This window comes from Taudactylus pleione, unplaced genomic scaffold (assembly GCF_031769625.1).
Source record: "Taudactylus pleione unplaced genomic scaffold, aTauple2 ptg000845l, whole genome shotgun sequence".
In the NCBI taxonomy this organism is placed as follows: Eukaryota; Metazoa; Chordata; class Amphibia; order Anura; family Myobatrachidae; genus Taudactylus; species Taudactylus pleione.
Genome location: NW_028285247.1, coordinates 1,762,721 through 1,789,039, shown reverse-complemented (window position 1 = coordinate 1,789,039; position 26,319 = coordinate 1,762,721). Strand labels below are relative to the sequence as shown.

The following is a 26,319-nucleotide window of genomic DNA, read 5'->3' as shown; positions in this document are numbered from 1 at the left end:
GCGGATCTCTACACTGTCGGTATGGTTAAGATATGGAATTGCTCCGCTCTGATATCCAGTTCATCCTTTGGAGTGTTTTCTGGATTATGTCTCCACTTGTCCTCCCTAGGGACTCCTGGGGAGTTAGTAGTGGTTCTTTGTTCCCTCCGGGGACAGTCAATGGAACCGCTGGTTGTGATAGCCATTACATGGTCTATTGTTTAAGCTCTCTCTCTCTCTCTCAGGGTGTTTAAATCAACCAGGAGAGTGTCTGAATGGGGAGCGTTCTCATGTGGCTCCCTCTTCTGGAGGGCATCATGTCAGGGTGTGAGTTGCTCTCGCCCTGTGTTTCTTCTTAAAGTGGTTTTTAGGTTCCATATTATTCTGGAACTTATGGTATGGCCATTCAGTTCCCAGTCCTCTCGGCTGTTGTGGCCTCATGGACTGTGGTCCGGCCTCTTTGGCTTTATGTGATCCGTTCAAGTTCCTTATGGTAAGCGGACTCCTTATTGGTGGTCTGCGGTTTCTGGTTTTAACAGGAAACGATGGCCGGCCTATAATGAAATGTTGACTGGATGGCCTCGTATGTCTTCCTCAGGGGCCTACCCATGGGTGGGCATTTCTGTCGTTGAGGCTTGTTTTTTTTCTCGGGCCGTGTAACCCTCGTGGGCGGCTCGTCGTGGCGCCTCGGCTGTTTTGCCTTACTAGGTGTCCACGTGGTCTTCTGTCCATACCTTTTTAAGGTTCTAGGCATTGGTTTCCTTTGCCTCTCAGGATGCTTCCTTTTTGGCGACGGATTCTCCTCTCAGCACAGGAGCGTCCCCACCCTTGGTTGAACTGCTTTGGGACATCCCCAAGGTCAACCCTGTGGACCCCCTATGGACCCTGAAGTAGAAAACAAGAGATATGGTAAGAACTTACCTTTGTTATCTCTGTTTCTACGAAGTCCATAGGGTCCACAGGGCGCCCGCCCTGACGCACCTGGCTTCATATGGGCTGTGTTACTGGTCACCGGCTTCCCGTCTCCTTTTCTGTGAGTATGGTTCTAGAGTGTTCCAGTTTTCTCTCTCTTTTTCTCTCCTCCTCCGGCCTTTGGCTACTTACAATCTGAGGTGCCTCTGGCTGGGGGGCGGGGTTATAGGGAGAGTGGACCCAAGTGCATCCTGGGAGCTAAAAGCTTTAACTGCGTGGTGCCCGGATTTGGTTCCCAACCTATACCCCAAGGTCAACCCTGTGGACCCTATGGACTTCGTAGAAACAGAGATAACAAAGGTAAGTTCTTACCATATCTCTTGTTATTGACATTCCTGGTGTGTCATATTGCACCAAGAAAAATCATATATAAATTATAATTGCCTAATATGATAATTACACACTCTTATAGTGTATCTGAGGGTGAAGATAATTTTATTTTTATACTAATGTAATACTGAGCACATCCAAGTCACATACTCCAGATGTCTTTTATATGACATTATTCAGGGGACTGTGCATTTTCAGTTCCCTGAATATAGATAGATAAATATTAAAAAATAATAATTAGGAAAAGAGCAATATATTAAAACAAATATTAAATCAATCCAATATGTTCCTGTAGAAGTGGGAGTTCAATCCACTTGAACTAGCAAAATATATTCATCAATTGCCAGGATCCACAACATGAATAGACAAACGGGTTATGCACAGCTATTTCATATATAACGGCTGTCATTAGATCTGTATTCCAGGTAAATATCAATAGTACCTCTTTATATAATTCTGATAGGTAGAGGCTTTACCAGGAAAAATAGGTAATAAGTGTATTCTTTACCAAGAAATAACCCAGTCTGACATGTGAATCTAGAATTAAAGAGATGTCCTGTTATGTTACCAGAGATTTCTGCTTTCCAATCATGTGTCACTGTGGACAGTGAAAGATGGATGAAAGAATCTGTGATAGTTTTCACAGGACAGGAAAAATAGAATAGAAAGACACTTCTGCTGTCTGTACAGGAGTTAACCCCTACAGTCCCCTGTTGCTAGGCATCGCAGGGTAAAGTAGGGGACCAGATGAGACAGTGTCAGAATACCTGATATTCAGTAGGTGTGCTCAAAAATATGCAGTCCTGTCTGCGCAGACGAGGTCCTGCAGTAGCTTCTGACACGCGTTTCACCCTTATAGGGCTTGTTCACATATAGACCATGTGTAACGGTGTCCCAAACAGTCTTCAAATACAAGCATTATTTAAACTAGGGATGAGCGGGTTCGGATTTTCGAAATCCGATACCCACCGATCTGAACCGGGAACAGAGTCCAGCTCGGGTTTTCCCACCAGACTTGGTTCCCGGAAAGAGGCAAAACATCATCATCCTGGTGTCAGATTCTCGCGAGACCCAGACTTTGCACATTTCATGCATCCCGCCCCGCCATCTCCAGTCCTGGAGAGGGTAGTGAGAGGACGTGTCTCAGTCTCTAGTGTAGTGTCTGTGGGATAGTGGCGTGTCTACTCTGCTGTATCAGTCCAGTCCAGTGGTGCTGTGCTGCTGTATCAGTCTGGGGGTGACCTGCTCTGCTGTATCAGTCCAGTCCAGTGGTGCTGTGCTGCTGTATCAGTCTTGGGGTGACCTGCTCTGCTGTATCAGTCCAGTCCAGTGGTGCTGTCCTGTACTGTATATTCAGTCCAAATAATTTTTACAGGGGATGCCCTGTATGGTGTAGGGGTACGCTGCCCTGTGCTGTGTATTCACTCCAGTCTATTTATTTAATCCAAATAATTTTTACAGGGGCTTCCCTGTGTGGTGTAGGGGTACGCTGCCCTGTGCTGTGTATTCACTCCAGTCGACTCTATTTAATTAATCCAAATCATTTTTACAGGGGTTATTCACTCCATTAAAATAATGCACTCCATAAAAATAATGGAGGAAAAAATTTGGAGGATAAATTAGGGAAAGATCAAGAACCACTTCCTCCAAGTGCTGAAGCTGATGCCACTAGTCATGCCATAGATGATGAAATACCATGAACGTCGCCTGCCAAGGCCATTGCCCAATGTCATAGTAAAGAGCATGTAAAATTCAAAAAGCCAAAGTTCAGTAAAATTACCCAAAAAAATAAATTTAAATAGTCTGAGGAAAAAACGTAAACTTGGCAATATGCCATTTACGACACGGAGTGGCAAGGAACGGCTAAGTCCCTGGCCTATGTTCATGACTAGTGGTTCAGCTTCACATGATGATGGAAGCCCTCCTCCTCCCGCTAGAAAAATGAAAAGAGTTAAGCTGGCAAAAGCACAGCAAAGAACTGTGCGTTCTAACAAGATATCACAAATCCCCAAGGAGAGTCTAAGTGTGTAGGCGGTTGCGATGCCTAACCTTCCCAACACTGGATGGTAAGAGGTGGCTCCTTCCACCATTTGCACACCCTCTGCAAGTGCTGGAAGGAGCACCCACAGTCCACTTGCTGATATTCAAATTGAAGATGTCACTGTTGAAGTACAACAGGATGAGGATATTGGTGTAGCTGGCGCTGAGGAAGAAGTTAACAAGGAGGATTCTGATGGTGGTATACAATCGGGAAGCCGGCTGCCTTAATACCGGCAACCAGTTGCCCGACTGTCATATCCCGGCGAGGAAGGAAATGCTGGGCATCTAGATGTAGATGCCTGACATTTCCCCGATGCCGGAAGACAGGCGCCCGGCATCCCGATCGAAGGGATGCCGGGCGCCGCGAGCAAACAGCCGACAGCAGGAAGGGTTAGGTTTAGGACGCCCGGGGGGAACTTAGGGTTAGGCACCTCCCCGGGAGGGTTAGGGTTAGGCACCCCCCCGGGGGACTTAGGTTTAGGCAGCGGGGAAGGGGGGGTTAGGCACTTAGAGTGGGGATTAGGGTTAGGCACTTGGGGGGGGAGGTTAGGGTTAGGCACCCCTAAGGAGCATTAGGGTTTGGGGTGTTAGATTAGGTTAGAGAATACTTACCTTTCCACGATCAGGATTTCCAGCACTGTCGGGCTTCCGTTGCCAGGAACTCTGCTGTTGCCGGCAAGGCGCTGCCGGGAATCGAACCATGCAGCCGGCGGTATTTCATACCGATTCCCTGATGGTGATGTGGTTTGTTTAAATCAGGCTGTTGTCCGTGGGATGAAAAAGGCCATTGTCATGCCTGGGCAGAAGACCAAAAAATCCACCTCTGGAAATATTTCTATCCAAATCCAGACAACAACTGTCTTGCCATATGTAGGGGTAAGGACGTTAACCACCTAGGAACATCCTCCCTTATACGTCACCTGCAGCGCGTTCATAAAAAGTCACTGTCAAGTTCAGAAACTGTGGCTAAGACCATAAGCAGTCCAGGGACACCTAAATCCCTTTGTCCTGTTATATCCAAGCGCCTGCAAACCACACCAGCAACTCCCTCCTCATCAATTTCCTCCTCAATCAGGATCGGAAGTAGTCCTGCAGGCCATGTCACTAGCATGACTGACTCCTCTCCTATCCGGGATTCCTCCGGAGGATCCTGCATTGCTATGCCTACTGCTGCACCTGAAGCAAGAGGTTGTAACGCGGTGGAACTCAACCCTCTATATGCTTCAGATGATGGAGCAGCAAAAGGCCATTCAAGCCTATACATCCACCTCCACCTATGACATAGACATGTGGACAAGTGGAACAGGGCAGACTAAGGACTATATGACTGTGACAGCCCACTGGGTAGATGTATCGCCTTATGCAGCAACAACAGCAGCGTCTCCAGTAGCAGCATCTCAGAAATGCCAGCTCGTTCCAAGGCAGGCTACGCTGTGTATCACCGATTTCAGTAAGAGGCACACCGCCGACAACCTCTTAGAGAAACTGGGGGAAATCATTGCCCAATGAATTACCCCACTTAGGCTCTTCTGGAGATTTGTGATAACTGACAATGCCACCAATATTGTGCGGGCATTACATCTGGGCAAATTCCAGCACATCCCATGTTTTGCTCACACAATAAATTTGGTGGTGCAGAATTTTTTGAAAAATGACAGGGGCGTGCAGGAGTTGGTTTGGTGGGCCGAAAAATTTCGGGCCACTTTCGCCATTCAGCGACTGCGTGCCGAAGACTGGAGCGCCAGAAAACACTCTTGAACTTGCCCTACCATCACCTGAAGCAAGAGGTTGTAGCGTGGTGGAACTCAACCCTCTATATGCTTCAGATGATGGAGCAGCAGCAAAAGGCCATTCAAGCCTATACATCCACCTATGACATACGCAAAAGAGGGGGTATGCATCTGACTCAAGTGCAGTGGAGAATGACTTTCGTGTTGAGCAAGGTTCTCCAGCCTTTCGAACTTGCCACACGTGAAGTCAGTTAAGACACTGCCAGCTTGAGTCAGGTCATTTCCCTCATCAGGCTTTTGCAGAAGCAGCTGGAGAAAGTGGTGGAGGAGCTAAGACGGAGCTATTCCACTTGGTATGTGGGACTTGTGGATGAAGCCCTTCATTCGCTTTGCCAGGATTTGAGGGTGGTCAATCTGTTGAAATCAGACCACTACATTTTGGCCACCGTGCTCGATCCTAGGTTTAAAGCTTACGTGGTGTCTCTCTTTCCGTTGGACACAAGCCTGCAGAGGTGCAAAGACCTGCTGGTGAAAACACTGTCAGTTGAAGCGGAACGTGACACGGCAACAGCTCTTTCTTAATTTTCTCCCACAAATGTGGCTGCCAGGAACAACTTAGATATCCTAACCAACCCATTGGCGGTGATGCAGGGCAGGCAGGACCAAGTTTGGACATCTGGTCCGGACTGAAGAACCTGCCAACAATTTCTGACATGTCTACTGTCACTGCATATGATGCTGTCACCATTGAAAGATTGGTGGAGGATTACATCAGTGACAGCATCCAAGTAGGCATGTCAGACAGTCTGTACCTCTACTGGCAGGAAAAAGAGGCATTTTGGAGGCCCCTGTACAAACTGGCTCTATTTTACATAAGTTACCCCCCTCCAGTGTGTACTCCGAAAGAGTTTTTAGTGCAGCCGGGAACCTTGTCAGCAAAAGGCGTGAGAGGTTGCTTCCACAAAATGTGGAGAAGATGATGTTCCTCAAAATGAATTATCAATTCTTCCGGGAAGACCAGCCACCAGAAATTACAGAGGGACCTGTGGTGGTGGATTCCAGCCGGGACAAATTAATACTCTGTGAGGAATGGGATGAGGATGTACACAACACTGAAGAGGGTGAGGAATTGGTGGATGAGGATGAGGACGACATCTTGCCTCTGTAGAGCCAGTTTGTGCAGGGACAGATTACTTGCCAGCTTGTTTTGTGGGGGCCCAAACGAACCAATCATTTCAGCCACAGTCGTATGGCAGACCCTGGCACTGAAATGATTGGTTTGTTAAAGTGTGCATGTCCTGTTTATACAACATAAGGGTGGGTGAGAAGGCCCAAGGACAATTCATCTTGCACCTTTTTTTTTTTTCTTTTCATTTCATTATGTACTCTTTGGGGCCTAGTTTTTCAAACTGTCATCCTGTCTGCCACTGCAGTGTCACTCCCAGATGGGCCACGTGTTTGTGCCGCCCACTTGTGTCGCTTAGCATAGTCATCCAGCTACCTCGGTGCAACCTTTTGGCCAAAAAACAATATTGCAAGGTGTGAGGTGTTCAGAATAGACTGCAAATGAGTGGAAATTAATGTTATTGAGGTTAATAATAGCTGTTTTTATGCTTTTTTCCAAAAAAATACAGATCCAAAACCCGGAAGGGTGGTTTTGGCAAAACCAATCCAAATCCAAAACACGAAGAAAGATCCAGATCCAAAACCAAAACACAAAACACGAAAATTGGCCGGTGCACACCCCTAATTTAAACCAATCAAGCGCCGAGATGCGTGATTGAACATGAGAGCGTACCATTGAGAACTGGGTATTCCCCGAGGTTTGCGCTCGTGTGATGATCCAATCCCGAGCAATGATTAATGATAAGAGTGCCCCCACAAAGGAATCAATTACTCTCTTTTCTCTGCCCTTCCATAAAAAGAACCACACGTCTGTATTTGGGGAAATTTTAATTTAGGGGAGCACCACCAACACATGTAATTCTTCCGTTATGTTTAACAAATAAATATTTTGCTATGTTGGTTTACCTTATATAAACACCTAAAATTGCTAATTTCCTGTGCGGAACTTCTTTCTCTCCTAAAAGTGATGGAAAGTCCCCTGAAACTGGTGAGTGTCCCCAACCCCCCTCTCTGCACTGGGTCACATACATGTCATGGCTGGTGACTGGATGCCAGGGCATCACCTGTCTACCTGGCAACTCACTGGTTACATCTATGGCAGCTACAGTGTTACTCATCCCTCTACCACTGTATAGGTTTGTGTCGCACTACAAGTCCCAGCAAGCACATACAGGGCATACTTGTGTTTGTGGGTCTTCTCTGCCTCTACTGACAATCCACAGGCTGCCCGCACTAGTGGAATGTCACTCAGTATATAAATATATATATATAAAAAAATACAAAAAAGGTGTAAACAAGTGCCAAATAGTGTAAATAGTCTCAACAATAATTACACGCAACACACATATAGAACTGTGGGCCTGATTCAGAGCCGAACGCTCTGACCAGAGCGCTCGCTCTGAATCAGTGCCCTCCTCCGTGAAAATGGAGCGGCCTCCTGGCCGCTCGCATAGCTGTGAGTAACCACCCATAGCATATGCGAGCGGCCAAAAAGATGGTCGCGATGGTCAAGACCATCGCGACCATTGGGCTTGCGACGAAACCCCCCTGTAGGGTCTTGCTGCCGCAAGCCCAGGAGTGATTTTGGCTCTATCAGAGCCAAAATCACTCCCACTGACATCATTACTGATATCAGTAGGGCCGGCTTCAGATGGTAGGTGTTCCCATGGGAACGCCTCTGTCTGGCAGCCACGCCCCCGGCACGCCCACCAAAGGGGGCATGCTGTCACTCACCATCAACAGCACGCCCCCTTTGGTGCGAGACCCCGAGCGACGTATTCCTCGTCGCTGGCCGGGTCTCGCGCATGCGCACGACGGAGCTTCCTCCGTCGTGCGCATGTGCATTCGCACATCGACTCGCTTGCGAGCGTCCTTTGCTCGCGAGCGGGTCTGAATGACCCCCTGTGTACCGTGTTGCCCTAGAGTATGGGAATGTGGTAGGGGGTCTTTTAGAGAACATCCCTTCTGGTCCCTCACGTCGTTCAGTGTAAAGTTTAGCACAGAACCCAGTCAGTTCCGTAAGATTCTCCCTGTTCGTCCTCGTGTCCAGACCGAAAGAGGCGTGGAATTTAAGGTCTCCCAGGTCCTCGATTCCCATGTCCGTAGGGGTCATTTGCAATACCTCCTCGACTGGAGGGGTTACGGCCCGGAAGAATGCTGCTGGACCGTCAGGAAGTTCCATACTGCTCATCCTGAAAAGCCTGGTGAGTGTCCTGAGGTCACCCATAAAGGGGGGGTACTATCACGACCAGGGTTTCTCGGCATGGTGGTCGGCGGGTGTTACCAGTGCGGATGTTATGGTGGGGGGCGTCTGGTGGTGGTGCTGGTGCCTGGCGGGGAGCATTGGCTGTGTGGGCATATTGTCACTCTTTGCTGGGTAGGCCTGGCGATGTTTCCTTTCCGCTTCGGCATGGGCGACGCCATCTTGCTTTCGGCCATGTGACCTAGTTCCCCAATGTTGGCATGTCACATGCTCACTCTCTGACCACTCACGGCTGGGTGCTGGGTATAAAAGGGAGTTCAGAGCTCCCTTGCATTGCCAGTGTAACGTGTTTCTCAGTGCAAGCTGAGAGAGAGTTCCTGAGCTTGTCCATCTGCCTGTTGGATCTCTGCCTAAGCGTGCTTCGCCTAACCTGCTCCTTACCCTGCTGGACTTCCACTGCCTTCTCCCACTGCCTCCTCCTTTTGCCTTCCCCATTGCCTGAGCACCTGTGTCAGCTGTTACCCTGCACCTTGCCACCACTTGCACCTTCCTCTGGACATTATTTCTTCAGCCTGCAATTCATTTCAGCCTCACAAAACCAGGAAAACTGGACTGCCTTCTGTTATCACTACCTGGACTTTTTCCCATTGCCTCACTACAGTTCCCAAGTGCACCTTAGTGCTATACCCAGACTTTTTGTTTTGCCACATTCATGTCTGATAAGCCACTCATTAAAAACTCCACGTTTATTTTTAAATATGCTAAAGTGTCTGCTCCTATTACCACCCCAGGCCCACAACAAAACCAGAACCTCACAGTGTAGCTGGACTTCGTCAGGAGGATAGTATAAGAGAACTATCCCCATCTTATCTACCCTAATACGTAATTAGTAATGGCCCATACAAGGCTAAGACGGATGTCCGGTAGGCGCCGCCATTTTGATAGTAACCGCGCATGCGCGGGACTGGTGTAACTCGCGATAGTTCTGGAGATGTATCCTAATAGATCTCCTCCGTCGGAGGTGTGATCACTCTCCGAACCAAGCACGCCTCTACCTATGCGTGCTCTAGTGTCCAGACATGTTCTATAGTCATGTGTGCCGTGCTAACCAGCCAGTGGCAATTTTCTCGAAGTACACTAAATACAATTAACGAACACCATTTTGTCAGGGTTTTGAGTACCGTAATCTAGTGGGTATATGCCGATACAGGTATATTCACATAAGGCAGACTATTCATAATACAGCTCAAACTAATAAATTAAGAAGTTATATATTATTAAATATGTAAAATACATAAAAAATATAAAAAAAACATAAAAATCACCACAATAGCAAAATGTAAATAATTATTCTTTACCCATTATAAAAGAGACCATAGATAAACTAAAATCTCAATATGGTTACATAAAAAGAGGTATATAAAAAATATAGTAAGAACATAAATATCATAAAAATGCTGTAAGTTCATAACTTTCATTAAGACCATTGGGAACCATAGTGTTCAATAAAAACATCCCAAACATTTATTTTCTCTATCCCCACCCTCTATCACTTAGCTATACACATTCAATAGCTTTAAATTTGATGCCTGATGAACAGTTCATTCTGCTATTAATATTATATCACACCGTATCATTATATTTGGAAAATATAGTGTAGTTGTTATTAACAAATTTACACATATTGCAACTAGTGCATCTATAAAACCCTTCATTATGTAACCAATGTTTGGTTATATTTCCCATGGGTTTTAAAGTGTAACCTTACACTGAACGACGTGAGGGACCAGAAGGGATATTCTCTAAAAGACCCCCTACCACATGCCCATACTCTAGGGCGACACGGTACGCAGTTCTATATTTGTGTTGCGTGTCGTTATTGTTGAAACTATTTACTCTATTTGGCGCTTGTTTCCACCTTGATTATTTTCATAAACATTGAGGACCACACAACAGAGGTTCTAGGTGGGAAACCCCGAGCTGCCACCTTCAGGATTTGGAATATAGTGTTATGAAGTGGATCGTCCATATGAAAGACTGATGTCTTGAACAAATTTCCTGACTTGGTTAGCGCTGTAATCAGCACCTGGATTGTAATATATATATATATTGTGACACAGTTAGGTTAGGGGGTACCTCTCCTGGGTAGAGGACTCCTTCCTTTCACACACAGCAGCTGGGAAACAGTACGCCAGACTGGATGCAAGTACAAGCTGGTCAGCGCCAGTCTTTATTGTACAATCACAGAAACAAACATAAAGAAAACATAAACATAAATCCTAGCCCTGTCGGGGCACTAACTTCACAGGTAGTTCCCTCACTACCAGAACCTGGCAGGGCCTAATGCCCTCACCAGCAACAAGGGCACAGCACAACACTTACAGTTAGGTTTTCAAGTGTCTCTGAGCAAACTCCCTGTCTGCTCTCCCAGGTGAGACAATCAGCCCTCAACACACTAGGCTTATATTGGCCACTCTCAGGTGGAAACCCTAACAACCTGTTACCAGGCTGCGAGAACCAAAACCTGGAGTGGCCGTGGGTGGAGCCCTCCCTCTCCTCTCACCCACAACCCCCAGGTCCCAAACCGGCTTTTCAAAAAGCCGAAACTCAAGCCTGCTACACTGCAGACTTTCTCCTGGGGGTTTAAAACACATAAGACAGGAATCTGGGACAAATGTACCTGCCACAGACCACTTTACCAATGATCCTATCACATATCCCCCCCCTTTGTTTCGACCTGTGAGGTGGAACAACTGAAGCCCCCAAACAATGAACGGGTGACAACGCGTCAGCATTGGCCAGCTGGCTTCCTGGCCTGTGTTCCACTGAAAATGTAAAAGTTTGTAACGCCAAGAACCATCTCGTAATTCTCGCATTACTGTCCTTATTTTCGGACATCCACTTCAAAGGGGCATGGTCAGTGATCAATTTGAACTTTCTTCCAACCAAGTAGTACCTGAGAGCCTCTAATGCCCACTTTATGGCCAACACCTCCTTCTCCACTGTGGCATAGTTTCTCTCATGTACATTCAACTTTCTACTTAGATAGAAAATAGGGTGTTCCTCATCCTCCTTGTTCTGGGACAGGACCGCTTCTATACCTACTTCTGATGCATCGGTTTGTACTATGAATTCCCTTTCAAAATTAGGAGTCATCAGGACTGGTTGGGAACACAACGCTACTTTCAACTCCTGAAAAGCTTTCGCTGCCTCAGGACTCCATTCTACCATGACTTTTTGTTTGCCTTTGGTCAGGTCAGTCAGTGGGACTGCCATGGTGGCAAAGTTGGGTATAAACCTCCTGTAGTACCCCGTAATTCCCAAGAAGGCTCTCACCTGCTTCTTATTCAGAGGCCGTGGCCAGTTTTGTATGGCATCAACTTTATTGAGCTGAGGCTTTATCAGGCCTCTGCCAATGGTGTATCCCAGATATTTTACTTCCTCCATGCCTAGACAACACTTTTTTGGGTTGGCTGTCAAACCTGCCTTATAGATGGAGTCCAAAACTGCTTGTACCCTGGGTAAGTGAGACTGCCATTCAGGACTATGAATGACCACGTCATCCAGATAAGCAGCCGCATACCGTCTATGGGGCCTTAGAATCCTGTCCATCATTCTTTGGAAGGTAGCAGGTGGCCCATGTAGCCCGAAGGGCAACATCTTGTACTGAAACAAGCCCTCTGGCGCTGAAAAAGCTGTCTTTTGTTTGGCGCTCTCGGTTAACGGTACTTGCCAATACCCTTTGGTTAGGTCAAGAGTGGTTAAATACCTTGCCGTCCCTAGTCTCTCGATCAATTCATCCACTCTTGGCATCGGGGAGGCATCGAATTTTGAAACACTGTTCAATTTTCGGAAGTCATTGCAGAAACGCACACTCCCATCGGGCTTTGGAATCAACACAATGGGACTTGACCATTCACTATGTGATTCTTCAATAACCCCTAACTCTAGCATATTTTTAATTTCTTTCAACACCGATTCGCTTTGTGCTTCTGGCAACCTATAGGGCTTTAGATTAACTTTAACCCCTGGGTCAGTGATGATGTCATGTTTAATGACCGAGGTTTTCCCAGGTACGTCAGAGAACAGCACCCTATTTCTGATCAGAAACTCCTTGACCTCTTGTTGTTGAATTGCCGACAGGGTTTTGGCCACTGTCACTTCGGGAACTAAGGGCCCTGGATTTACTGGAGGGGCTCGGACGGCCGACAGTGCTGTTCTATCTTTCCAGGGCTTTAACAGATTTATATGGTATATCTGTTCCGGCTTTCTTTTCCCCGGCTGGTAAACTTTGTAATTGACCTGCCCCACTCTTTCTAAGATTTCAAAGGGCCCTTGCCATTTAGCCAAAAGTTTATTTTCCACAGTGGGAACCAATACTAACACTCTGTCCCCAGGAGCAAAGCTGCGTAACCGAGCATTGCGGTTGTATACCCTCTGCTGTGCCTGTTGAGCCTGTTCCAGGTGCTCTCTCACTATCGGCACTACCGCAGCAATTCTCTCCTGCATTTGAGAAACATACTCAATCACGGTTTTGTAAGGACTAGACTGCCCCTCCCATGTCTCTTTTGCAATGTCTAGTAACCCCCTTGGGTGTCTCCCATACAACAAGTCGAAGGGGGAAAACCCGGTGGAGGACTGGGGAACTTCTCTTATGGCCAACAATAAATACGGCAATAATTAATCCCAATCCCTACCATCCTTGTCGATCACTTTCCTAAGCATGTGTTTTAACGTCTTGTTAAACCTCTCGACCAGCCCATCGGTTTGGGGGTGATAAACCGAAGTTCTTAACTGTTCAATTTTGAACAGGCGACATAACTCTTTCATGACTTTTGACATAAACGGTGTACCCTGGTCAGTTAGTATCTCCTTGGGTATACCCAGCCTGCTAAAGACATGAACTAGCTCTCTGGCAATGGTCTTGGTTGACGTATTGCGCAACGGGATCGCTTCCGGGTACCTGGTAGCGTAATCCATTATGACCAGAATATACTGGTGTCCCCTGGCAGACTTCATTAAGGGTCCAACCAAATCCATCGCTATTCTTTCAAACGGCACCTCTATAATAGGCAATGGAACTAGTGGACCCTTAAAATGTGGCCTGGGAGCATGATACTGACACTCAGGGCAGGATGCGCAAAAGTCAGACACCTCTTTATGAAGCCCGGGCCAGAAAAACCTCTGCATTATTCGCTCAGTGGTATTCTCTACCCCTAGATGGCCTGCTGTTATATGACCATGGGCCAGATCCAACACTGTTCTTCTGTAGGCTTTGGGAACTATTAGTTGTTCCACAATATCTTCCCCCTTCTTAGTCACCTGATATAACAAATCCTGACACATTGCCATGTGGGGATAGGACAAAGGACTATCAGGGTCTACGGGTTTACCATCAACTACTTTTACATTCTCCCTGGCTTTTACCAAAGTAGGGTCATTCAACTGCTCCACGGCAAAGACCTCTCTTCTGACCTCTAAATCAGGCAGACGATCACCTGGCCCAACAACACTTCCCACCTCAATGGGAGGCACATCAGTTGGCGGGCCACCGTCACGTTCCGCATTCTCTAGTTCGCCAACCATAGTAGAAAAAGGGAATAACTCTGACTCAGAAGAAACTCCCTCCTCCACTACATCGACTACCTTCTCAAATGGATCGGGGTTGTTCACCTCTGGAACAAAACGGCTTTCCCACAACTTCCAGAAGTGAGCAAAGTCTCTCCCTTTCGGCCGTTCTTTCAAATGCGGCGAGATAGGCCTCCACATCATCGCCCGAAGTCATCTTTTGAAGGAAATGACTGGCTCGTACGGAGTGAGTGGGGGTGGGAGGACCAGTAGCAACATCTCTGGGCCGGGTGACCAGGTGCTGTAGCACCTCTTTTATGGCCTGGCAGGTTTCCTCGATGGCGACCTGTTGTTGCCTCTGGGCTGTCTCCAAGGCCAACAGTTGCACCCTGGTGGATTCCTGCTGAGCCCAGGTAGATTCCTGCTGAAGTTTGTTAGTCTCCTGCTGAGCTCTGGTAGATTCCTGCTGAGCTGCTGTAGCTTGGAGCAAGGCCTTAATCATGTCCTCCATTTTGTCCTGGGGTGTAGGTTGGAAGCTGAACCTTGCCTCTCTGAGCATTGGCTGACGCCTCCTCTATGGGACTCCAAGGACACAGTGTTATTTCCACACTCACAAACTGGGTGTCTGTCCCTTTAATTTTTAAACGGAAAGTTTTCCTCTTGCTGCAACTTCAGTGTGTGTGGTTGCCCTCATTCTCCACCATATTGTGACACAGTTAGGTTAGGGGGTCCCTCTCCTGGGTAGAGGACTCCTTCCTTTCACACACAGCAGCTGGGAAACAGTACGCCAGACTGGATGCAAGTACAAGCTGGTCGGCGCCAGTCTTTATTGTACAATCACAGAAACAAACATAAAGAAAACATAAACATAAATCCTAGCCCTGTCGGGGCACTAACTTCACAGGTAGTTCCCTCACTACCAGAACCTGGCAGGGCCTAATGCCCTCACCAGCAACAAGGGCACAGCACAACACTTACAGTTAGGTTTTCAAGTGTCTCTGAGCAAACTCCCTGTCTGCTCTCCCAGGTGAGACAATCAGCCCTCAACACACTAGGCTTATTATGGCCACTCTCAGTTGGGAACCCTAACAACCTGTTACCAGGCTGCAAGAACCAAAACCTGGAGTGGCCGTGGGTGGAGCCCTCCCTCTCCTCTCACCCACAACCCCCAGGTCCCAAACCGGCTTTTCAAAAAGCCGAAACTCAAGCCTGCTACACTGCAGACTTTCTCCTGGGGGTTTAAAACACATAAGACAGGAATCTGGGACAAATGTACCTGCCACAGACCACTTTACCAATGATCCTATCACAATATATATATATAGTCCGGTGCATAAATATTGGGACATTGACATAATTTTCATATTTTGGCCTCTATTCACCACCACAATGGCTTTGAAATGAAACAAAAGATGTGCTTTAACTGCAAACTTTCAGATTTAATTTGTGGGTAATTACATCCAAATCAGGTGAACGGTGTAGGAATTACAACGGTTTCTATATGTGCTTCCCACTTTTTAAGGGGCCAAAAGTAATGGGACTAGCAACTCAAAAGCTATTTCATGGACAGGTGTGGGCTATTCCCTCGTTATTTCATTATCAATTAAGCAGGTAAAAGGTCTGGAGTTGATTCTAGATGTGACATTTGCATTTGGAATCAGTTGCTGTCAACTCTCAATATGAGATCCAAAGAGCTGTCACTATCAGTGAAGCAAGCCATCATTAGGCTGAAAAATAAAAACAAAGCCATCAGAGAGATAGTAAAAACAATAGGTGTGGCCAAATCAACTGTTTGGAACATTCTTAAAAAGAAAGAACACACCGGAGAGCTCAGCAACACCAAAAGACCTGGAAGACCATGGAAAACAACTGTGGTGGATGACAGAAGAATTATTTCCCTGGTGAAGAAAAACCCCTTCACAACAGTTGGCCAAATCAAGAACACTCTCCAGGAGGTAGGTGTATATGTGTCAAAGTCAACAATCAAGACAAGAGTGAATATAGAGGGTTCACCACAAGATGTAAACCATTGGTGAGCCACAAAAACAGGAAGACCAGATTAGAGTTTGCCAAACAACATCTAAAAAACCTATTACAGTTCTGGAACAACATCCTATGGACAGATGGGACAAATATCAACTTGTACCAGAGTGATAGGAAGAGAAGAGTATGGAGAAGGAAAGGAACTGCTCATGATCCAAAACATACCACCTCATCAGTGAAGCATGGTGGTGGTAGTGTCATGGCATGGGCATGTATGGCTGCCAATGGAACTGGTTCCCTTGTATTTAATTGATGATGTGACTGCTGACAAAAGCAGCAGAATGAATTCTGAAGTGTTTTGGGCAATATTATATGCTCATATTCAGTCAAATGCTTCAGAACTCATTGGACAGCGCTTCACAGTGCAGATGGACAATGACCCGAAGCATACTGCAAAAGCAACCAAAGAGTTTATTAAGGCTAAAAAGTGGAATGTTATGCAATGGCCAAGTCAATCCCCTGACCTGAATCCGATTGAGCATGCATTTCACTTGATGAAGACAAAACTGAAGGGAAAATGCCCCAAGAACAAGCAGGAACTGAAGACATTTGCAGTAGAGGCCTGGCAGAGCATCACCAGGGATGAAACCCAGCGTCTGGTGATGTCTATGCGTTCCAGACTTCAGGCTGTAATTGCCTGCAAAGGATTTGCAACAAAGTATTAAAAAGTGAAAGTTAGATTTAGGATTGTGTAGTTTGTCCCATTGTAATTCCTACACCGTTCACCTGATTTGGATGTAATTACCCTCAAATTAAATCTGAAAGTCTGCACTTAAAGCACGTCTTGTTTGTTTCATTTCAAAGCCATTGTGGTGGTGAATAGAGGCCAAAATATGAAAATTCTGTCAATGTCCCAATATTTATGCACCTGACTGTATATATGTATACACTCTGGATAAGACCTGAGTTGGGAGGGTCCTTAAAAATGTTCCTATGGGGCCCACAAAGTTCTAGCTACGCCCCTGTGTGTGTGTGTGTGTGTGCAGGGCCGGTTCTAGACATTGTGGAGCTCAGAGCGAAAGTTCACCGTTGCGCCCCCCGCCCCCTCTAAAAAACAAAACAACTTTTTGTAGATGACGTTCATCTGCGCGCGCTGAAAGCACACGCGCTTCCGGAAAGGGGGCGTGTCCTTGCGGAACACCCCCAATTCATCACACTGTGGGGCGTGCCCAGCACTTATGAAGGTGCTGGGTTTCCCCCAAGCTCTCCCCTCGTGGCGAATAATTGCCATGTGCAGTAATGCGCCTTACACAGTAATGCCCTTTATAAATACATCATGCCACATGCAGTAATGCCCTTTATAACACTTTATGCCACACGCAGTAATGCCCTGTATAACACATTATGCCACACGCAGTAATGCCCTGTATAACACATTATGCCACATGCAGTAATGGCTTTTATAACACATTATGCCACATGCAGTAATGCCCTGTATAACATATTATGCCATAAGCAGTAATGCCCTGTATAATACATTGTGCCACACACAGTAATTCCCTTTATAATACAGTAACCCCAATTCAAATTACGCCACACATTAGTCCCTTATTCATGTTATGGCACACAGTGGTGCCCCTTATACACAAGGTCCACAGTACTTAGTAGTGCCCCTAATACAATGCCCACAGTAGTAGTGCCCCCTATAGTAGTGCCCACATTTGTAGTGCTCCAGTAATAATGCCCCCTATAGTAGTAGTCATGATGTTCCTCCCATAGTGCTCTATGCGGGAGCCGGAGCTCTGGAGTGAGCTTCGGCTGCCGCTGCAGGGAGGGAGCCGGGTCCCAGCTGATAACAAATATCAGCGGGCGCCTGGCAATGCAGGGGGGACCGGCGCTGTTTTTTTTTATTATGGGATTTTTAATTTTTTTTGCCTTCTGGGGACTCAGTGGCGCCCTCTGGGGGCCGGTGCCCCGGGCGACTGCCCTGTTAGCCCACCCCTAGAACCGCCACTGTGTGTGTGTGTGTGTGGGGGGGGGCAACGACAATTATTTATGTTTTAGATACTTGTATACTGAGTGTCAGGAAACACTGGGACATTCAGGAAGAGATGTTTGAAAGACACAGAAACACAAGGCAGGAGGGAGGGGGCGAGATCAAGGAGGGAGATATATACTGTATATGGGTGTCATCAGCATGCATGTGATATCGGAAGCCTAAAAACTACTGAAATCACCAAGGGAGGAGGTATAGAGGTAGAATGCCTAAAACAAATTCTCGGGGGACTCTGATAGGAAGTATATAAGAGTGGAATGGGATCAGGGCCGGATTATAGGGGGGGGGCAACAGGGGTGGTCATCCCGGGGCCCCCACACCTATGGAGCACCCACACAGCAGCAGCAGCTGCACCAGAGCAGGCACCATGTTATTAAGCCCCGCCTAACTTGCGGCAAAATGCTGCAATTCGCGGGCCAATTGGTTGGAGCTGGAGCCAATATGATACGATTCCATTAAAATTGTGTAATTTGGCCCTGCCCTTTTCTGATTGACCCATGAATTGTAGCATTTTCCCGCAGGGGGGCGGAGCTTAATAACATGGTGCCTACCTGCCAGGTCCCGTCCCCATCCCATCCACAACATGCAGTGCAGATGCTGCAAGGTGTGTAATGTGTGTGTGACTTGTGTGTGTATGTATGTATGAATGAATGTGTGTGTAATGTATGTGTGACACATGCATGTGTGGTATATATATATGTGTTTTCCTGTATGATTATATGTTTGTGTTTGTAAGTATATAAATATATGCATATGTGGTGTGTGTACAGTATGTATGTATGTATGTATTGTGACAAGGTGTATAGTGGTGGAAGTTCCTAACCTAACCTAACCTAACCTTGTTTTAAAAACCACAGGAAAATCTCTGTGTTGATGATAACAGTTTTGCAGGCTTTTTGACAAAGCTGGAAAGGGGTTCCTGGGGTTTATGGAGAGAGAGGACGGGCTCCATTCATTAGGCCCAGTTCGGGTGTTTGGGTTTTTGGCCTCACAGGAGGCTAATTAGGGCTTTCAGCTGTGTAGCTGTGTTTTAAAGGCTGTCAGGCTGATCAGTGGGAGACACTCTGCTTGGGGAAAAGGAAAGCTTATAGTGTCTCTGTGACAGGCTTGCCTACCCTCCCGATATCGCCGGGAGCCTCCCGATTTTCGGGTGCCTTTCCCGGCCTCCAGGAAAGGCAGGCAAGCCTCCCAATATTCCCCAACCCTCCCGACCTCCCCCCAGAATACACTGAAAATCCCCACAGCAGGGGGAGGGTGACGCGAGGTTGACGCCCCCTGCTTCACAGTGCCGAAAATAACGGCATTGTGAAGAGGGGGCGGGGCCACGATGATGCGATCGTGTGCCCCGCCCCTGACTCCGTCCCCAACGTGTCACAGATATTCAGACATGCCCCCCGCTGTTAGCCAACAATCAGCTCCCTCCCGGAAGGAGGGAGCTGATTGTCGGCAAGTATGCTCTGTGAGAGAAGCAAGCTGCTGAAACCAAGTTAATTATGCTGGTAAAACTTCTTCTATTTTTTATTTAGTTAGCTAGTATCATTTCCTGTGTTTAGTTAGTGCCAGCAAGAAGTTTATTTCTATTATTTAGTTTTTTCTGCATAATAAAACTGGCTGAGGCCAGTTGCACCAGACCAACAGACTTTGTGTGATTTCTCAGCTGCTGTGCAGTGCCATCTACCCCAGGTAATGGTACCAGTTCCCCGACCTTGTTACATGTGGTGGAGAATGCAGACACAGTGGTCCACGCATAAGTGAAGGGAGCAGCAGCTTTGAGAGCCCTGCAGCAAGCAGGTCTGTGTCTGCCTGGACTGCAGCTAAAATTGGCACAGAGTAAAACTGCAGGTGCAATACTCTGCAGAGGCTTTTTCACAGTGTGACATGCTGGGAGCTGTGGTGCCTCACACACAGAAGCAAGCCCAGGTGGTGCTTTGTCTGCACAGTTGTGGAACCTGCTTCAGTTAATGGGGATATTATCAAGACATTGCTACAAGCAACCGCAACACAGCAGGAAGTCACCAGGGTACAGCAAGAAGCAGTGGCGTAACTTCATCCCAGGTGCCCGGAGGCAAGATAAATGTTGGTGCCCCCCCAAACTAAAATGTACCACCCCCAGCACCTATGCCAGCCCCAGCTGCCACCGCCCCCCTTATGCAGTTCCTTTTATATAATGCCCCCAGTAGTGGTCCGCTTATGTAGTGCTCCCCAGTAATGGTCCCCCTATGCAGTACATCCAGTAGTTAGCCCCCGGTAGTTGCCCCCAGTAGTGAGGCCCCTTGTAGTTGCCCCCAGTAGTGAGGCCCCTTGTAGTTGCCCCCAGTAGTGAGGCCCCTGTAGTTGCCCCCAGTAGTGAGGCCCCTGTAGTTACCCCCAGTAGTGAGGCCCCTGTAGTTACCCCCAGTAGTGAGGCCCTGTAGTTGCCCCCAGTAGCAGGCCCCTGTAGTTGCCCCCAGTAGCGAGCCCCTGTAGTTGCCCCCAGTAGTAGGTCCATGTAGTTGCCCACAGAAGTAGGCCCCTGTAGTTGCCCCCAGTAGCAGGCCCCTGTAGTTGCCCCCAGTAGTGAGCCCCTGTAGTTGCCCCCAGTAGTGAGCCCCTGTAGTTGCCCCCAGTAGTAGGCTCCTGTAGTTGCCCCCAGTAGTAGGCCCCTGTAGTTGCCCCCAGTAGTAGGCCCCTTTAGTTGCCCCCAGTAGCAGGCCCGTGTAGTTGCCCCCAGTAGTGAGCCCCTGTAGTTGCCCCCAGTAGTAGGCCCCTGTAGTTGCCCCCAGTAGTGAGCCCCTCTAGTTGCCCCCAGTAGTAGGCCCCTGTAGTTGCCCCCAGTAGTGATGGCCCCCACCGCGCGCACACACACAAAAAAAAACCAAACAAACACCTTTATCCCAGCTCCAGTGCTGCTGCCGTCCATCCCTGGTGCCTGCTCCTCGGCACTATGGGAGTGACGTCATTACGTCACTCCCATAGTGCACTGTGGGACCCGGAAGACGGAGCTCACTCCTGAGCTCCGTCCCCGGCGTCCGCTCCTCGGCACTATGGGAGTGACGTTATGACGTCACTCCCATAGTACACTGCAGGACCCGGAAGACGGAGGGAGCTCCATCCTCCGGCTACCGCCAGGAGGATGAGTGTGTTACCAGCGGGCGCCCGGCAAATGGAGGGTGCAGGGGTGCGACCGCACCCCTTGCACCCTCCGTAGTTACGCCAATGGAGGTGGAGCGCCGATCAGCGGTGCTCCTTCTCCATGCAGCTCCCGGGGACAATGGAGCCAGGTGCCCCCTTCAGGGCTGATGCCCAGCGGCAAATGACTCCATTGTCTCTGGGAGTTCCACCACTGGCAAGAAGCTACCGGGCAATATCAACTATAGGTTGAGGAGATACGAAGTCTCTCTGTCTCTCTGTCTTTATCTTTCACTCTCCTTTGACTTAGCAGTGAGAATATCGTTGGTGAGGGCTGTTCCCATTGAGTCGGGAGACCAAGGGCTCTATTTATAAACATTATTTTTACTAAAATAAATTGAAAAAGGGTGTTTTCACACTCTTTTCACATTATTTTAGTATCACCTATAGTTATTACAGGGCAATTGGAGTAGAATTTGTAAAATTCTACTCCAACCCCTAAGTATCACTTATTTTTAGTAAGCAGATCGCATTTCCCATAATTGTAATGGGAAATGTGATCTGGCCAAAGTTACTAAAAATAAATGGTAAAAAAATATCGGGGAAAGCCCTGTGATAATAACGCCACCTGGAGGTGGGGTTATCCAGGGTCTCCCCCAGTTACCGGGCTCCTATTCTGCTCTAAAAGGCAGAGCAGAGCCCGGAGCCGGTCCCAGTGATCAGCTGTGTGGTCTACTTACCTGACTCCAGGGACCGGTGTTATCGGGCCTCCGGTGAGGTCTCCCCTCTGGTCAGCTGGTCTCCCATAGTGCACTGCGGCCCGGTCATCAGGTGATCGGGTTCCAGTGCAGTGTGGGAGATCACCTGAACGGAGGCATGGAGGACATCACCGGAGGCCTGGATCATGCAGGTAAGTGTAAATAAGGGAAAGGAGGGGTCGCGGGGGTTCAGCGATAGCGGGGGGCGGGGCTTAGCGCCGAGGGGTAGCAGCGGCGGCCGGTCGGCTCATGCGCTGGCACTTTGTTTCGGTATTTTTTTGCGAAAATACCCTGACTAGTGTGCGGAGGGGATTCGCAGGGACAGAGCTTTATCGTAAGCTCTGTAAATCCCTGTGATATTGCCTGAATTCGCAATGCAAATTCATTCGATAATATCACACTACAATCTGCATTCAATATGCGGATTGTAGTAAATAGAGCCCCAAGAACCAGATTGAAGTGCTGCCTTGCACTGGTTGTTAAAAAAACCAGTAGAGCAGTAGTAAGTACCCATATTACTGGATGGGATGTCTTGACAGTTTCTACTCTGTGGTAATCTGAATGGTGTGAACACTAGATTACATTCAATTTTTCATAGTGGCCACTAAAAAAACTGTGCACAATATTATATATATATTACACACCAGAATGCTATCTGCTTTGTATACAGTATATGTCACCAGAATGTTCTTTGTATTGTAGTGTGGTTACTAGAATGCTGTATGTCCGCGATCGCGGGGGGCGGCGCTTAGCGTCGTGGGGGGTAGCAGCGACGGTGGGTCGGCGCATGCGCGGGCTCTTAGTCGCGGTATTTTTTCTGAAAATACCGCGACTAGAGTGCGGATGGGATCCGCAGGGACAAAGGGCCTCATTCAGACCCACTCGCAAGCGGCTGTCCGCTCGCAAGTGGGTCGATGGTGTGCACTGCGCATGCGCACGACGGAGGGAGCTCTGTCGTGCGCATGCGCCAGACGCGACGAGCGAAGGACTTTCCTTCGCTCGTTGTGTCTGATCAAAGGGGGCGTGCTGTCGATGTTGATTGACAGCATGCCCCCTTTGGTGGGCGTGCCGGGGGCGTGCCTGCCAGACGGAGGCGTTCCCAAGGGAACGCCTACCGTCAGAAGCCGGCCCCATTGACATCATTAGTGACGTCAGTGGGAGTGATTTTGGCTCTTATAGAGCCAAAATCACTCCAGGGCTTGTGGTCGAAAACCCAGACCACAGGCTTCTGGTCGCACTGGCGATGGTCGCGATGGTCAAGACCATCGCGACCATCATCCTGCACGCTCGTATGTGCTGTGGGTGGTGACCCACAGCTATACGAGCGTCCGGGAGGACGCTCCATTTTTATGGAGGACGGCCCTCATTCAGAGCAGCGCTCTGCTCAGAGCCAAGTTAACTATGCCCAGAAAAACATACCCCAGAAATATTAGGACAAAAGTGCAGTCTAAAAAAATTTGTTGTGTGTGTCCGTAGTGTGTTATTGTCAGTAGTATTGTCCCTGCAGGTCACAGGTTATAAGAAGAGAACAGTGGCACACAGTGGCAGAGCCTCATCTGCTAAACACAATTGTTCCCACATGATGATAAAAGCCTGTGTTTGTGAATGAGGCATAAGTAGTTTGTTTGTATGGTCAGGAATTCTATTTATAAGATAAGAAGAAAACCACAACTAGACTATAATTAAATCAACAATAACAGCTGTCACTGTAACACAAGGTAATATTTAATGTATATCAGGGAAGCACAACATCCAATTCATTGCATTAGGAAATCTGCACATTACCAGCTGGCATCACTGGGGGTATAGTACTTTGACTAGTTATATTATTTCTGCCAATAAGACAAAGTGCTTAAGCTACTATTGCACTGAGGGCCTGATTCAGAGCCGCATGTAAGCGGCCGCTCGTTCGTTCAGAGCGATGTTTGCACAACTGCGCATGCGTACGGATCGTAATATGCATGCGCGAACCAGTCAGTGCGGCCGAAAATAGTTTGTTAGCTAAATAGCTAATGCCTTCTAATATGAGTGACAGGAGGAGGCGTATGTGGGTGATAACAGGGGAAGGTGCTTGAAAACGGGGAGTGGCGATCCGAACGCAGGCGTGCTTAAAGGTCAAAACGGGCGTTTTATGGGTGTGAATAATTAATACAGCAGTGTCATTGACCACGTCACTTGGTTATTTTATAGTCAGAACTGCTCGCAAGATTGCGGTAGGAAAAACCAACCACAAGATTTATTAGATTAATCGATGTACTCGATTAATCTAATAAATAGTGGACATGACGTAGGATGCGAGCGGCCAGGGGGCGTAGTTTTCCAAAAAACGACCGCATGTTTGGTTCGCTCGTTCAAACCTAGAGGCGTGAACAGACCGCAAAGAGCGAACGGTTCATTTGAATAGCCACCCCTTTTTTCTGAACGAGCGAGCACAAATAGCGTCCGGCTCTGAATGAGGTCCTGAGATAGATCGTTGAAAAACTGTTTTTTTTTTTTTAGGGGGGTGAGGGTTACAGGTGTTTTCTTATTTTTATGTCAAAATATTGTTTTGTATTCTAATACATGTATTTATTTTATAGCTGAAAAGGGGAAAAAAGTTCTACAGCAAACTTGTTACAATAGCTCATGCTGCAGTTTAATAAATACATGGTATGTAATGGCCAATTCTAAACCCAATACAAAAAAGAAACAAGTAGGATGTATGTACATTTCATACAGAATTTAATATGTTTACAAACACAATCTTCCTGCATCAATTTGCCAGTAGGTTCTCTAATCTCTTATGTTATGGACCCTGCTTCTTCCTGTATATAACTCTATGGGCCTGATTCAGAGACGAACGCTAATGCCTTCGCAAGTGTGATCTCTTACGGATCACATTTGCTAAAATATGCTAATGCCTTTCAAAGCTTAGCAGAGCATAGGGCCGCCCACTGCAGCCTTCTCCTATACTTCCGACCACGTGCGTAAACATTGGTAACATCAACGCACATCGGGCAGTCATGTAAGTCAAGTTTGACCAGCCGCAAACACTGCAGCTCTCCTGACACGCAGAGACCATCACCCCCGTTACCATCCTCAAACGCTGACTACCTGTCACTCACTTTGCGAGTAATTCCTATGTACGAGTAATCTCAATGCAATTGCTGCGCGTGCGCAGTGCAGCATTTGCGCATGTGCAATAGCAAACCATCACTTGTTCTGCAAAAATATGGCATTGCATCCGCCTCGGTATCAGGCCCTCAGTATGTGGCTTCCTGCATACCTTAAATCCATGCCTTGCACCATGACACTACCCGTGTCCTATGTAGCCCGGACCTCGCTTACATAATCACATATGTGGACTGGACATATTCACACACCCATCTCTTTAAATACTCTGAAACGTAGAACATTCTGATGATCTGATTGGAACAATTGTTCTATCCATGCCCGCTTAAAAAGTGGCGAAACACAGATGATCATTTATATAAAGAAAAAAATTAAAAAATATGACCCTAGCCAAAAGCCTTTCAAATAATATATGTTTTAGTGTGTAATAACATTGGCTATATCAAATTAACATAATTTAATAGATAAAGGGCACCACATCATAAATAAAATTTAGGAATATATATATATGCATTTAAAATAGGTTTGTGTTATACAATAATGTAAAAAAAATAAAAATACATCTCTTCTGTCATTGACTTGCCCAAAGTGCTCTTAGGACCATCAGTTATTAGTGTCATAGGAATTGGGGCTCAATGGATTTTCATTAATGGTCGCTATATTTCATTAGCAGCCAGCGATCAAATTGAAAGAACATGAACAAAGCATCTTACAAGACTAATGAAAGAAGCAGAAATGCCTTCATTCATACATGTATTAATAACATGTTCTGTGCTTGATGCAAACACTTACTATTTTCTGTGCATGCTATGGCTGACAATGCTTTTTCCCCACCAGATTTAAATATGGCAGCCACTGTAACCAAGTACGTTGTATTGGATTTCAGATCTTCCAGAACAGTGCTATTCACTCTGCCATCCACGTGTATGGTCTGTACTGCATTGCTGGGGAGTGGTCCATACTGAATTTCATAACCGGCAATACTGTCAAGGCTGGGACCCCATGTCACCCGGAAACTGTGCGCACTGGGGTCAGATATCAAAATCTGAGCTGGCCAAAGATGTTCTACACAAAAAAAAAAGATAAAAGTAACAATGTAACTTAAAAATCAAATACAAATGATTATTAAGAGCTTGTAAATTACCTAATGAAATGAGCAAACAAACATACAAACAAATAACATATAAATGTTTATAGTCTTTTAAGACTTGGTGTAGGGGTGGAGGCTTGTATAGTAAGGGACAGATAGGATAGGAGCGTGCACACGGACTACTATTTGCCGAGTAAACTGGGAACTACCACCAAGCCTCCACCCCTACACCTAGTCTTAAAAGACTATAAACATATATATGTTGT

At 47.1% G+C, this 26,319-nt stretch overlaps 1 protein-coding gene across 1 annotated transcript in view; it reads right to left on the bottom strand.

The window, feature by feature from the left end:
* Nucleotides 1-26,319, bottom strand: part of VWA1 (von Willebrand factor A domain containing 1) — a 268,972-nt gene that overhangs the window by 36,968 nt on the left and 205,685 nt on the right. Inside the window, exon 11 of the mRNA XM_088458647.1 lies at nucleotides 25,756-26,028. Within this exon, the coding sequence (XP_088314773.1) occupies nucleotides 25,756-26,028 (273 nt within the window). The remainder of the gene's footprint in view (nucleotides 1-25,755; nucleotides 26,029-26,319) is intronic.